This window comes from Danio rerio, chromosome 8 (assembly GCF_052040795.2).
Source record: "Danio rerio strain M-AB ecotype USA chromosome 8, GRCz13ab, whole genome shotgun sequence".
Classification (NCBI taxonomy): domain Eukaryota; kingdom Metazoa; phylum Chordata; class Actinopteri; order Cypriniformes; family Danionidae; genus Danio; species Danio rerio.
In genome coordinates this window covers 32,688,634-32,700,992 of record NC_141028.1, presented here as the reverse complement: position 1 = coordinate 32,700,992, position 12,359 = coordinate 32,688,634, and the positions used below count along the sequence as shown (strand labels likewise).

The 12,359-nt window shown below is 36.0% G+C and overlaps 2 protein-coding genes across 5 annotated transcripts in view; both read right to left on the bottom strand.

The window, feature by feature from the left end:
• The window catches only part of si:dkey-91m11.5, a 95,337-nt gene extending 90,178 nt beyond the window's left edge, over positions 1-5,159 (bottom strand). For 3 of the 4 annotated variants that reach the window (XM_087263498.1, XM_087263499.1, XM_087263500.1), the window contains exons 1-2: positions 4,848-5,159; positions 3,339-4,723 (exon numbers count right to left, since the gene is read on the bottom strand). In XM_087263498.1, the coding sequence (XP_087119624.1) occupies positions 3,339-4,698 (1,360 nt within the window). In that variant the 5' untranslated portion in view covers positions 4,699-4,723; positions 4,848-5,159. Of the gene's footprint in view, positions 1-3,338; positions 4,724-4,847 lie in introns of those variants that run through there. The other variant, NM_001123253.1, reaches the window with a different exon arrangement.
• Positions 5,160-11,248: 6,089 nt separating this feature from the next.
• pgm5 (phosphoglucomutase 5) overlaps positions 11,249-12,359 on the bottom strand; it is a 38,606-nt gene continuing 37,495 nt past the window's right edge. The window contains exon 11 of the mRNA NM_001126396.1: positions 11,249-11,338. Coding sequence (NP_001119868.1) covers positions 11,249-11,338 — 90 coding nt within the window. The remainder of the gene's footprint in view (positions 11,339-12,359) is intronic.

Genomic DNA, 12,359 nt, shown 5'->3' with positions numbered 1-12,359 from the left:
CAATGTATCGTCTTGCTGTGTTGACATAGCTGAATGTTTACATTATTGCTCCAGTCTTCAGTATGACATGATTCTTCAGAAATCATTTTAATAATGCTGACTGGATGATCAAGAAGCATTTCTTATTATTACTACTAATGCTGAAAAATGTTGTGCTGCTTAACTTTCTTTTCTCACATCTGAAAAACGTAATGCACTTATGCTGGATTTCTAAACAACAAACAATACATCTTAGCCGTACTTTTAAATTGTAGTGTTTATCATCTAACATGAACAGTAAAGTTGTAAAAGCAGTTGCTGCATGCCCCAGGAATGAGGGCGAGTGATTGTGAAAAAGACAAGATTAAAACCAAACCATTTCTAAATGCATGATTGCTTCACACTGTCACAAGTCAAATAACATCTGCTCTTTGCACTGATGACCCCCAATTCACAAGAAAACACAGGCTTAATATATTAGCTAATGTAAAGCCATTTGCATTGTGACCATCTATTCAAATGCATTTCATCTGAGCTCACATTCACAATGAAGAGCAACTGAATGTGTTTCCATTAGAACCAATATAACCCCAGATGTCTGCTCGTTTGCGTCGAGTGTCATTTTGAATCTTCAGTCTTCCTCTCAATTTGTTTCTTGTAATTAGTTTCTTATCCTTCCCCCAACCAAAAGCCAGGGTCAATTCACCATGCTAGATGACCCCTTTAGGTTAATTAGCCCTCGGCAGGACAACAACACTAATGTGAACTGATGCATAAACACTCTGAGTGGACAGAGAGCGAGCGACTGCACTGCCCCGGGCCGTTCTAGGCCTAAAACACTGAAGATCGGACCAGTCGTATCATGAACAGCATGATAAGAAGAGGTAGAAACCACATGGAGAGCCTACACAAAGATAGTGGAATTGGTATTGTTCTTAGAAAACTATAAACGGAAATACAAAATGGAGTATGTGCACAGCTAGAGTTTTTCAGCCAATGATAAACTTTTTGTGACTATTTTCAATTTCATAAGGTTTCTTTTACAGCATCGATGTTGTCATATAATTACTATACATTCAGTTAAACAGACCTAAGCATTAATTTAGCTGTTCAAGCGTAAAACGAGATGAAAGACCATATAAGAAACTAATGACGTCAACAGGCGAGAGCAGAAACTCTATTGAAATGAAAATACAGGGGTAAAATAAACTGTCATATTTTAAAGACATGGCGGGGGAAATGGAATTTAATGCAGTGCTTCTTGTCCAGTCTGAGACCCACTTTATATCGTATATTTATCAGGCAGTGAATTGAAGGTGCATGTTTAGGGGAAATGAATGATGTTATTCTCTAAAATGTATTTTTAGGTGAAAAGTTAAAACTTTTCTTTTTGTAATGTTTGTAATTTGTAGTGTTAGGTATTAATTGTATGTTTTTGAGTGTAATCGTTTACGTTGGGCAGTTGTTATTACTGTTTCAAGAGTTCACACTTGATGATTGCTAATAAAGCGTGTTTGGCAGGCTGCACCAGTGGCGTTTCTGCTGTGAGGCAACAGTGCTGACCACTGGACCGCCATGCTGCCCTATCAGGAGCAGGGGGAGGAGTAGGGGTGGAAGGGGGGATTCTTCAATATGAAGATGACTAAAGTAAAAAACTCATGTTATTCACAGTCGGGTTAGTATTGGTCTGATTGACGCAATATGTGTAACTGATGCAGGACCAGCCGTGATCAATCATAAGCTCGTGATGCTCCCGAAATTAGTTTATAAATAAACCGCACTTCAAATAACTTTTTATCGACTAGTTGGAGATCATAAGAATTTGATTCCAACTCTGTTCTGATTTGTGTCAATAAAATACATACTGTATTTATCTATATTTAAAATGTCCATATTTTAAACAGTACACTATCCAGCACATTTTAATCACTGCTTTGTTATTAGTGCAGTGAAGACTAGGCATGGGACGATAACCAATTTCAAGGTATACCATGGTTTGGAAAAGTCAAGGTTTTAAAACCGTCACAATTTTCTGCTATACCGTTCCTAAGGTAGGGGTAAGTTTTTTTTTTTATTTACAATTTTTTTGTTAGTTTTTTTAGGACAACAGTATCTCCAACTGAAAAGATATCCAAAGATACCATTTTAAATTGTAAAGAAATCTGTGTTTCTTTGGACTGACAGTGTTTCAATATACTATAATCTTTTTTTATGTTAAGCTGCTTTGACTCAATCTACATTGTAAAAGTGCTATAGAAATAAAGAAAATTTGTTTTCAAAACTAATGAAGTCCAAGTTAGCCTGACATATTTAGAGCTGCAAAATGTTTTAAATGTTTCTCAAAGTAAAATTTATTGCGGAAAAAGCTGTTTTCACCCAAACATATAAAAAGAACTTTTTTTTAGCAGTAATCACAATACCATGAAACTGTGATATTTTTATCCAAGGATATTATACCATCAGAATCTTTTACCAGCCCATACCTACTGAAGACATTTTAATCATAAAATTAAAGTGCATTAGGGCCTGTCAGTTCTTCAGTATCTCTGGTCCTGGGGTATTTTTTCCTGTAGTTTTTCTTTAATGAGGGATAAAGTTCAATATGACGCAAATTTAAATGATTAAGTTTGTTGCAAAAAATGCATATAGATAGAAATATGTATGTACTTTTTGAGGACAGAAAGATGAAATCAATCATGAAATCTTCTATGCTTCAAGGGAGTGGGGGGAGATAGATAGTACTTCAGTTAGACTTTGCTAAATATGATTGTTATAGGTAGAATTTTCTGTAACATCATAAGTAATGTAGATTTTCTGCACAAATTGAGCTAATAAACCTAAAAAAGCTGAATCAATGTGAAAAGATAAGTTCAACAAAGCATTCACAATGGACTGATAATCTATGAGCTCTGAGTTCAGTTTTTAAATGCATCAATTACTTGCAAAAATCAACTTAATTAAGTTGAAAAAAATAAGAACATTAAGTTTAAACTTTCATAACGTGACTGTTGCAACATGCCTTTAACAGATCCTTCACACACTTTAAATGTTTTTTTATAATATGTAACATATTATTTTAGAGAATGAATTCTCTGATAAGAGAGTCATCCTAACTGGTTTAGCAGGCATTTAAAAATGTGAAACTTTCTCAACTCAATCCAAATCAGATAAATGTTAGCAGCTCTGCACAACAGCAAATCCACTAAAAAGACAAAAACCCTTTCATAAAACGTCTATGTTCTTTGTGTCTTTTCTTTTCATTATCCTGCCTACTGTGGGAGAGTGAAATCCTGTGAAAACCCCATCAAACAAACACTACAGTACACAGAAAAGTAAACACTGCAAGAATGCTGTCTTACCCAGATCTCCATGGAAACTGTTGCTGAAGTTGTTAGAGCTTCCCTCACTGGGCCAGATCTTGCGGACACCGCTATTGGCTTCAGAGAGTGCTAACTGCTGCTTGAGACGCTTTTGGGACTGTGGTGTGGGAGGGCTGCCACTCTCGAACGACTGCTGGGAGTGCTGGGATGGAGAGCGGCTCTTCTCTCTGTACATTCGGTAGGCGGTGGGGCTTGGAGACACGTGGCTGGACTGTCCTGAGGAGAAGTCTTCTTCACTTGATGTCAGGTTTTCATTGGAGCTGCAATCTGGCGTGTATCCATCCTCGAAACTCCCAGGTGAGTAAGAGCGCCTGGGCCACGTCAAGTGCAGGTCCTCCCCGTCTCCCATTATGCCTCCAACGTAAACAGTCGTGTAGGGCTGACAGTCAGACTGCTGCCAGTTCTGCTGAGGTGCTCTTCTTCCATTAAGTCTTACCGAACTGTCCTTGAGGAACCCAGGGTTCAAATCAGAGTCCTCGTAATCACAGTTGCAGCCACTGTCTATGGCTCTTTCGTGAGATCGCTCTGGCTTTCGCATGTCTCCAAAAGCGGTGGACAAATTTCCAGGGACAGAATGCAAAGACCTCTTGCGCTCCATTTGCATAGCCTGACTGCCCAAACTACTTATCTTCTCTGAGACGTCTCTATCGTTGACCCGAACAAGACCCTTCTCATGGTGGTACTCCATGTTGACGTAGTAAGGCCTTTCACTTTTTCCTTCGCCAGATGACTGAGAATTGGCTCTTCTTATACGTTCAAAGTTGGAGCGAAGTGCTGCAACTCCCAACCCAGAGGTGACCTTCGGTGGAGACTCTGAAATACCATCCGCATCTTGGGACACAGGTCCACGTCCAGTGATGGCTCTGGGGGATGTTTCAACACTCCTCTTTTTGTATGGAGACATCCCATCAATCTCTCCGTCTCTGTTTTTCTGTTTGTCTAAGTCTGAAATATCACCTCCCACCACCTCAACACATTGCTGAGGCTCACGACTCTCCTCTACTGCTGTCGAATGCTTCAGTTTGGCTGGGAGACACCTGCTTCCATCTGGTTTTTGATGATGGCCATCCATAGATGCTGGCTTTCGCTCACTTTGTGAGACCCTATTGAATCCCCATCGCTGAGAGTCGTGGCTTCTTCGCTCCTTGGCCAAAAGTGTTTGCAGGTAGATCATTCGAAATCGCTCCTTGTTTACTTCCATCTCCAGTCGCCTAATGGAGTTTCGGCATTTCTCCAGTTCTAGCTCGATGTCTCCGACAGAGTTTAAAGACATCTCAGGAGGGTCTGAGTCAGGGAACTGAGCTTTCCAAGCTTCCACAAAACCGACAGGTTCTACCATGATTGCTTACAGCAGGTTTTTCTTACTAGTGGAAAAAAGTGACATTAGAATTCACTTGTTTTTATGTATACACCCAAAGCATAAGTTTATATCCAACATTTGTCCAGTGTACATGCAAAACATCATCTCAACATCTGATAAACACTTACTCAGCTTATCTTGGAAAGACAAACAAGCAGCATAGCAGAAACATCCATGTGCACTTCAAACACCTATTCACATCCCATGTCGTTTAAATGGCAAATGATGATCCCTTGTGAACAGATTCGGGTGCAAAATTCACATATTATTCATATCAGCTGCTTAAAAAGATTAGGTTTGCTAATGTATCCTAAGAAGTTATCAGGAAAATAGCGCTGTTATTTTCTCAGTCGTCCGTATTTCTCAGAGATATGCTGTACTCCTGCAGAGCGACCACGGGCATCGCTGTCCGACTCTCCATATGATCAGATTGGATCTGCGCTCTCTCTCTCTCTCTCTTTCTCCCTCTCAGCGCTACTGCAGGAAGAGGTGGGACTAGACGAGTACATGATTAATAGTGACTGCTCAGACAATCTCAGTTTAAAGACACAGACTCGGGATTTGGGAGAAAGACAAAAGAAAACGTGCGAAACTGCTAGCGACGTTTAACCAGCACAGATTTAAATCAAGCACTCGTCACCGCGACCCCCAAAATAAAAACATTCGTCTTTCTAAAGTGTTTGTGGCAGAATATGAATGTTTTATCGTTTAAGTTAAAAAATAACATGTTTTACAAACTATGAAGATAAGTTATGCAAAAAAACACGCTATTTTACATTTAAAAACTTGTACACCTGACCGTGCGGTGACGTGTTGTAGGCCTAGTGTCTGTCGTGTGGACTTGTCTCCATCTTGCGTTTCTTTTGGGAGTAGCAGTTTAACGTTTTGTTTTTCTCCTGCGTAAAAACCTGGTCAAAACTTTACCAGTGTTGGACCATTCGCTTTTAGAACAAGATATTTTTTACAACATAGAATTTTTTTTTATTAGAGACTCATATTTTTTGTCATAATTTTGTATTGATTATTTTATGGTATTACTCAAAATGTTAATTCTGAAACTGTAGGCTATCTCTGATATTAACAGTTAATGTTTTATTTGAACAATTCTTTAATACAGCATCAAGAATTCAGTTCTTGATATCAACAAATTTTTAATAGCAACAATTACATTTTCTCATCAACAATTACATTTGTGATATCAACAATTTAATTCCTGATATAAAAAATGTAATTGTTTCTTTACAATTCCATGAATAATATGTTCAATTACATTATTTATATCAACAATTAAATTGTATGAACAATTAAGTTTTTTAAATCAACAATTTAATTCTTGGTATCTTTAATTGTTGATAATAAAAAATGCGGATGCATAAATTGAATTGTAAGTTAGAAAAATATTGTTGATATTAGAAATTACATTTCAACTAAAAACAAAAATCTAATTTTGATACCAATTATAAAAAATATACATTTGAATAGCATGGCAGCCTGGTGACAATTAACTAGAGCAAATATAATCATCAATAATTTAATTATTAATACCAAAATGTAATTTGATATTAAAAGTTGAAATTCAATTCTTGATACAAACTATTACATTTTTATTCATTATTAATATACATTAAATTCTTGATATGACCAATTAAAGTCTTTGTTTTTTAAAAACATTCAAATTTAATAGTTGATATCAATAATTGAGTTAATATGTAATTTCTGATATCAACAATATTTTTTTAAACTAACAAATTCAATTTTTAATATGAACAATATTTTTTCTTATCAAAAATTCAATTTGTGATATAAAAAATTCTATATTTTATATCCAATATATATATATATATATATATATATATATTTATAAACATTTAAATTGTTCACATCAACAAGTCAATTTTGATCATGTTTTGTATTTTACAATATTACTGTTTTTGATCTGTTTTATTAATGTCAATAAATGCAGCATTGATGGGGGATATCTGGCAATGCTTATCATATTACCTTAGATGTTTGAACTCTTAATAAAGAAGAACAAAATTATTAGTTATTCCCGACAAAGTTAACCTTTTTTTCTCTCTCTTTTTCTCTCTAATTATTATTGTCGTTGTTATTATTGTGTTTATATTATTATAACACATATTTTTAAATTATTATTATCATTTTGGCTGTGCAATGTGAAATGCAAACAGCACATATATATTGTATTGTCCCCAAAAGTTAGTAAGTTTTCTCATTTGATTTTCATAAATCTGTTATACAGTAGATATAAAAATTATTTGAAGGACAATTTCTTTTTACATTTTTATTATTTCAACACCATCTCACAAAATTATTATTTATAATCATTAAGTTGTTATAGACTCTAAAAGCTGCTTCGCATTCTGTATTTGAAAAGAATAATACTTTGAAAATAATAATAATGGTTATCACTAATTGATAGGAAGACTGAAGAAAGCAGAGGAAAAAAAACAATAACAAATGACACATTTATTACCTTTTATATTAGCCTTTAAGGACCTGGGTGTAATTTTAATTAAAATTTTTAGATGCACACGTGTGAATTTAAGTTTTTAAAGGGGTGTACAAGTAGAATTCAAATATGTTCCAGGGTTTTCTATTAAGATTAGCTATCGTTTACATGCTGGCAAGAAAAGGTGATTACATGAGAAAAGTGTATCTTAATAATAGATTAATCTAAGTATACATTTATTTACTTATTTATTTATTTATTTATTTATTTATTTATTTTTTATTTATTTATTTATTTATTTATTTTATCATACTAGACTGAATTCTTTAAAATGAACCAAATAAAACGAATGATGCACATTATTATCATGTATGACAATAACAAGAAGCAAGGACACACAAAAGATAAACTTTATTTATGTTTAAGGATACAAAATTAAATTAAAGCTAAGGCTATTGTATTTATTCACTTTCATCATTTTTGAGCCTTGTACAGGGTTTTTTAGGAACATCATAATTTAAAAAGGAAAATTCTTGGAAATACTATCTTAAACACTGGTAAAAGCAAAAATGCACTGTAATGTCAAAAGTGTTATATATTATTATTAATAATCAATAACAATAAACTGATAGAGGCATGTTTTTCATCACACAATGGAATGCACATAATCCATCTGACAAACAACTGATTCATGCAGGATTTTTCAAATAAAAGATCAACTAAAGAATAGTAATTAATATCATACTTAAACTTTCTTTTGACTCATTATGTTATTGGGTTTATAGCAAAAAAGTTAATTTAAACCAGTGTGAACCAGGTTTCGGAAACTTTTATTTTAGTATGTAGACGTACTTCCAACTGAAAGGGGGCATAGGGGGAGTAGGGGGCTTTTTTAGCGTATCATTCCCTCAAAGTAAAAGTGAAAGGGGCGTGGTTAAGAATATTGAGGCTAAAGCTGTCAAACTGACGTCAGAGAAGGACCACCACTATGGAGTCAATCTAGGGCCATATACTGTATACTTGCAAAATAAAAAAATGTTTTGCAAACAAAACATAAAGTTTTGAGCAAAAAAAAAATAAATAAATAAATGCAAATCTCTAAAAATCCCAAAGTGAAAATTAATTTTTGTGAAATAAAAAATATAATTTTGCTAACAAAAACAAAGAACTGCAAAGGAAAAATTACGTTTTGAGAAATAAAAATGAAATTTGCAAACAAAAAAATAGAACTGCAAATATGAAACAAGAAATGCAAAAAAAAAAAAAAAAAAAAAAAAGCAAACAAAAAACTAAAATATTTGCAATAAAAAAATATATACTTTGCAGAACATTTTTATAGAAACCTTTACAAAACACCTCCAGTCAATTGCAAGGCTCATTTTGATTTGCTTTTTAATCAATCGTGAGTTTGACATGTTATTTTATTTTGCACACAAGGGAACTTGGCTGTTTACAGCAGGCCTGGACCTACAGGGCTGTAAAACCACCTCGGTGATACTGTTTCTCCAGGTGATGATGTCACTTAAATGGAGGCAGGTCTGAGTCATTGATTTGAGGGATTTTGTAAAGGCAATGCTTTAAAAATGTTTTTGCAAAAAAAAAAAAAAAAAAAAAAACTCCATACACCAATCCAAACGTGAAAGCAACCGGTCAGACATTGATTGAAGATTACGGAATCAGTGTTTTCTTCAGTTTCAACACTTTTTTTTCAGTGGATTAACATGCACAGATTAATTGTTCATCTAAAAAATAAGAATGTTCGCTAGCAAAATAAACACAGTAAATTTGGATTTCACACAGACTTTAAAAGGAGAGAAAAGGATGTATAAATGACAGAAAATAGTGTGAAAACTGCTAATCAAAACTAGTGTTAGCTTATTACCATAGATATTTACACTAGATGTCGCCTACTGGAAGGAATGCATCCATAGAGCCGCCATTTTGGTACAGGGTAGCACTCTTATGAAATTAATGTGGACCAAGGTGCAGCGGCAATATACATACACACATATATATATATATATATATATATATATATATATATATATATATATATATATATATATAAGATTAATGGAGAAGTGATCGTACGGGTATTGCCAATAAAGACCGTGTGTTTGTGTGCATGGAAAGTACCCAGGTAGCAAAGAATTCTGGCCCAGATTTGGTATAATGCTGGCACAGCAGGCATTTGTCCGACACTGGCATAAAGCATGTGGGCCAAACATGGCCCGAGTCTTACAGGGGTGGCACCATCCTTAAGGCAGCATTCAGGATATATCAAAAGTAGTATTTGGCCCAGATGTTAAAAATGTATGTGTGGGCCCTGTAAGTTTGGCCTACCCAGACCCACTTTTAAAATACAATTATTTTATTTTTGAGTAAAGAATAATTCTACCAATCAGGTTGCTTCGAGAAAAAGCCTGGCCATAAAGCGAAATGCTTCATAAGTTTATCAAATTCATTGCTGTCGTGAAAAACCCACATATCTGGGTGAGTTCAGGACAGTAAATTGGGCCAGATATGGTGGTCTATGTCTGGCCCTTGTATGAAAGACAGAATTGGTCCAATCATGTACCGTAATTCACTGCGGCATGTGGGCCAAACAAAAGCTGATTGTGTGGGCCAGATCGACAGTGGTCTGGATGCAGACCTGATGCAGTGCAATCTGGGCTGCATCCAATGCTTTTTAATACGCTGACATTGCATGGCTAAGTAATGCAATCTCAGCTTGCATCATATAGGCTGCATCCAGATAGTATTGGCCAGATCTGGACCAGAGAAAATTTGCTGTGTGAATATTATCCTCCCTCCCTGTTAAATTGGATCGACTCCATGTCCAGAAAAAACATTCCCATTTACTTCTAATTCTAACAGAGGGAGTGATGTGTTTGTGAATGAATCTCTATTATAAATGATTTATGTAAGCCATCGAAATCCCTGCTTCTCAATGTACATAATATCCACTTTTCTAAGCTAAATAGTATATAAACATTTTAATATTCAATATTTCAGGGTGAAAAGTATGCACGTTAAGGTGCAGGCACTATTAGTGACTTTAAACTAGCCGTCACTTCACTTATCCGACAATAATACAAGTTTCTGGCACCACCATCTTGTTGTAATATTTCATTTACATTTTCGCTGGTTGCAAGTTGGTGCTATACTTTGCCTTTGGGTCAGTAGAGGTAGTGGCTGTATTATCATTATTACATTACATAATGAGCATACAAATTCATAACATATAAAATCGTAAAAAACGAAATCTTACAGATGAAATGTTTTGCCTTTATGCTTTGTTTTCTTTGTTTGCTCGTTACTACACCTGTACACAGCGCAAAAGTCCAACATATTCAAATTGGCTTTGGTCTTGTGGGGTTTAATCCCTTTTGTCTCGGGAGCCCTGTACCAATATGGCGGAGATATTGACGCATGCTCAGTACTCGTATGCGACATTTAGTGTTTATATCTATGGTATATTACAGGATCGGTTTTACAACCTTTCCTCAAGACAATCTTTGATTATCATTTTTAGTGGTTTGTTATTAAACACCAGCTCTAACTGATGCAGAGATTTTGATCTTTTGTTTCTAAAGCAAATTCCACAGAAATAAGTAAATATTGAACAGTTTGCTCCCTCTTTTCCCAGACTGAATCAAATGCATTACTTTGTAACAGCTGCATTGTAAACAAAAGCACACAGTTACACATAATTCACAAGCTTTAGGCTTTAGACCCCAAAACGCAAAGTGATCTATATTTGTTCTGTTTCTGACTTCACGTTGAGTTAAAACACAGAGTCTTTACACAAACACTTTGCTTCCTCCGGATTTCTGTAGTGGTTTACATGAGTCTATAAATGTGCAAAAGAAGAGTAAATCTAACAGGGGCCCTTGGAAAGAAGAATGAGGACAAAATTATAAAGACTGAGAGGAGATTTGATCTGAAAAGAGCAGCAAAATGAATAGTTGGCACGTTGTGTGTGGTGTCGAGTGTGAAAGATCAGACGTTGAGTGAGGAGGTGATTTTGGCCCCTGGATGTTAGCTTCTGGATTTGTCTCAGGTGATGATATTAGGCCCTCTGCGTCCAGTTCGTTCGTGGATGTTGGAGATTTTCAGAGCAATGGCGATGAGAGGACCCAGCACAACCTACAACCATCAAAGATAAGAGATGCACGCCAGTAACATGAGACAAATTACACTAAATTACGTTTTATAAAAAATATTCTTGGCTGAATCAATGACACTTGTGGTATGCATGTTGATTACAAAAAAGTAATTGTCACTTATTGAGATATACTGTGCGTACAGTGGTAGGAAAATGAAACTGAAATGCCTGGTTTTAGACCACAATAATTCTTTGGTATGGTATAGGGCCTCCTTTCGTGGCCAATGCATCATCAATTTGTCTTGGGAACCAAGTGGCCAGAGGGATTTTGAGCCATTATTCTTCTAGAATAGTGGCCAGGTCAATACGTGATGCTGGTGGAGGAAAACATTTCCTGACTCTCCAAAGTAGATCAATAATATTTAGATCTGGTGACTGCGCAGGCCATGGAAGATGTTTAACTTCCCTTTTCATGTTCCTCAAACCACTCTGTCACCTGATTCACTGCACCGCCTTCAGGATACAATGTTTGGACTATTGAGTGCACATGGTCCTTCAGAGTGGTTTAGTAGTACTTGGCAGTGACGGCATATCTAGCACAAGTATTGGGCTGAGGGAATGTCATGATATTGCAACCCAAACCATCACTGATCTACCCCTATGCTACACTTTGGCCATACAACAGTGTGAGTGGTATGCTTCTTTGGGGGCTTCCCCACACTGTGACATACTCCCAGATGTAGGAAAGACAGTGAAGGTGGACTCATCAGAGAACAATACTGTGGCGAGTGAGGTGGGGCCGAGAGCCCTGAGGGTGTGCGAGGTGTGGCGTGAGTGAGATAATCAGGGACACCTGGACGCATCACCTGCCTCGAGTCTCATGGAAGAGCCCTGGAAGCTAAAAGGAGGAGAGACACTAGTGCTGGGAGAGAGAGGACTGGGCCCGGATGTATTGTTTTACTTTTGCTTTCAGCCGTCCGTTTGTTTTTTTTGCTCATTAAACCTATTTAAAAGAGTTACCCAGTTGCCCTCGCCACTCAGAGAGAGGCTGGCAAGGAAAGG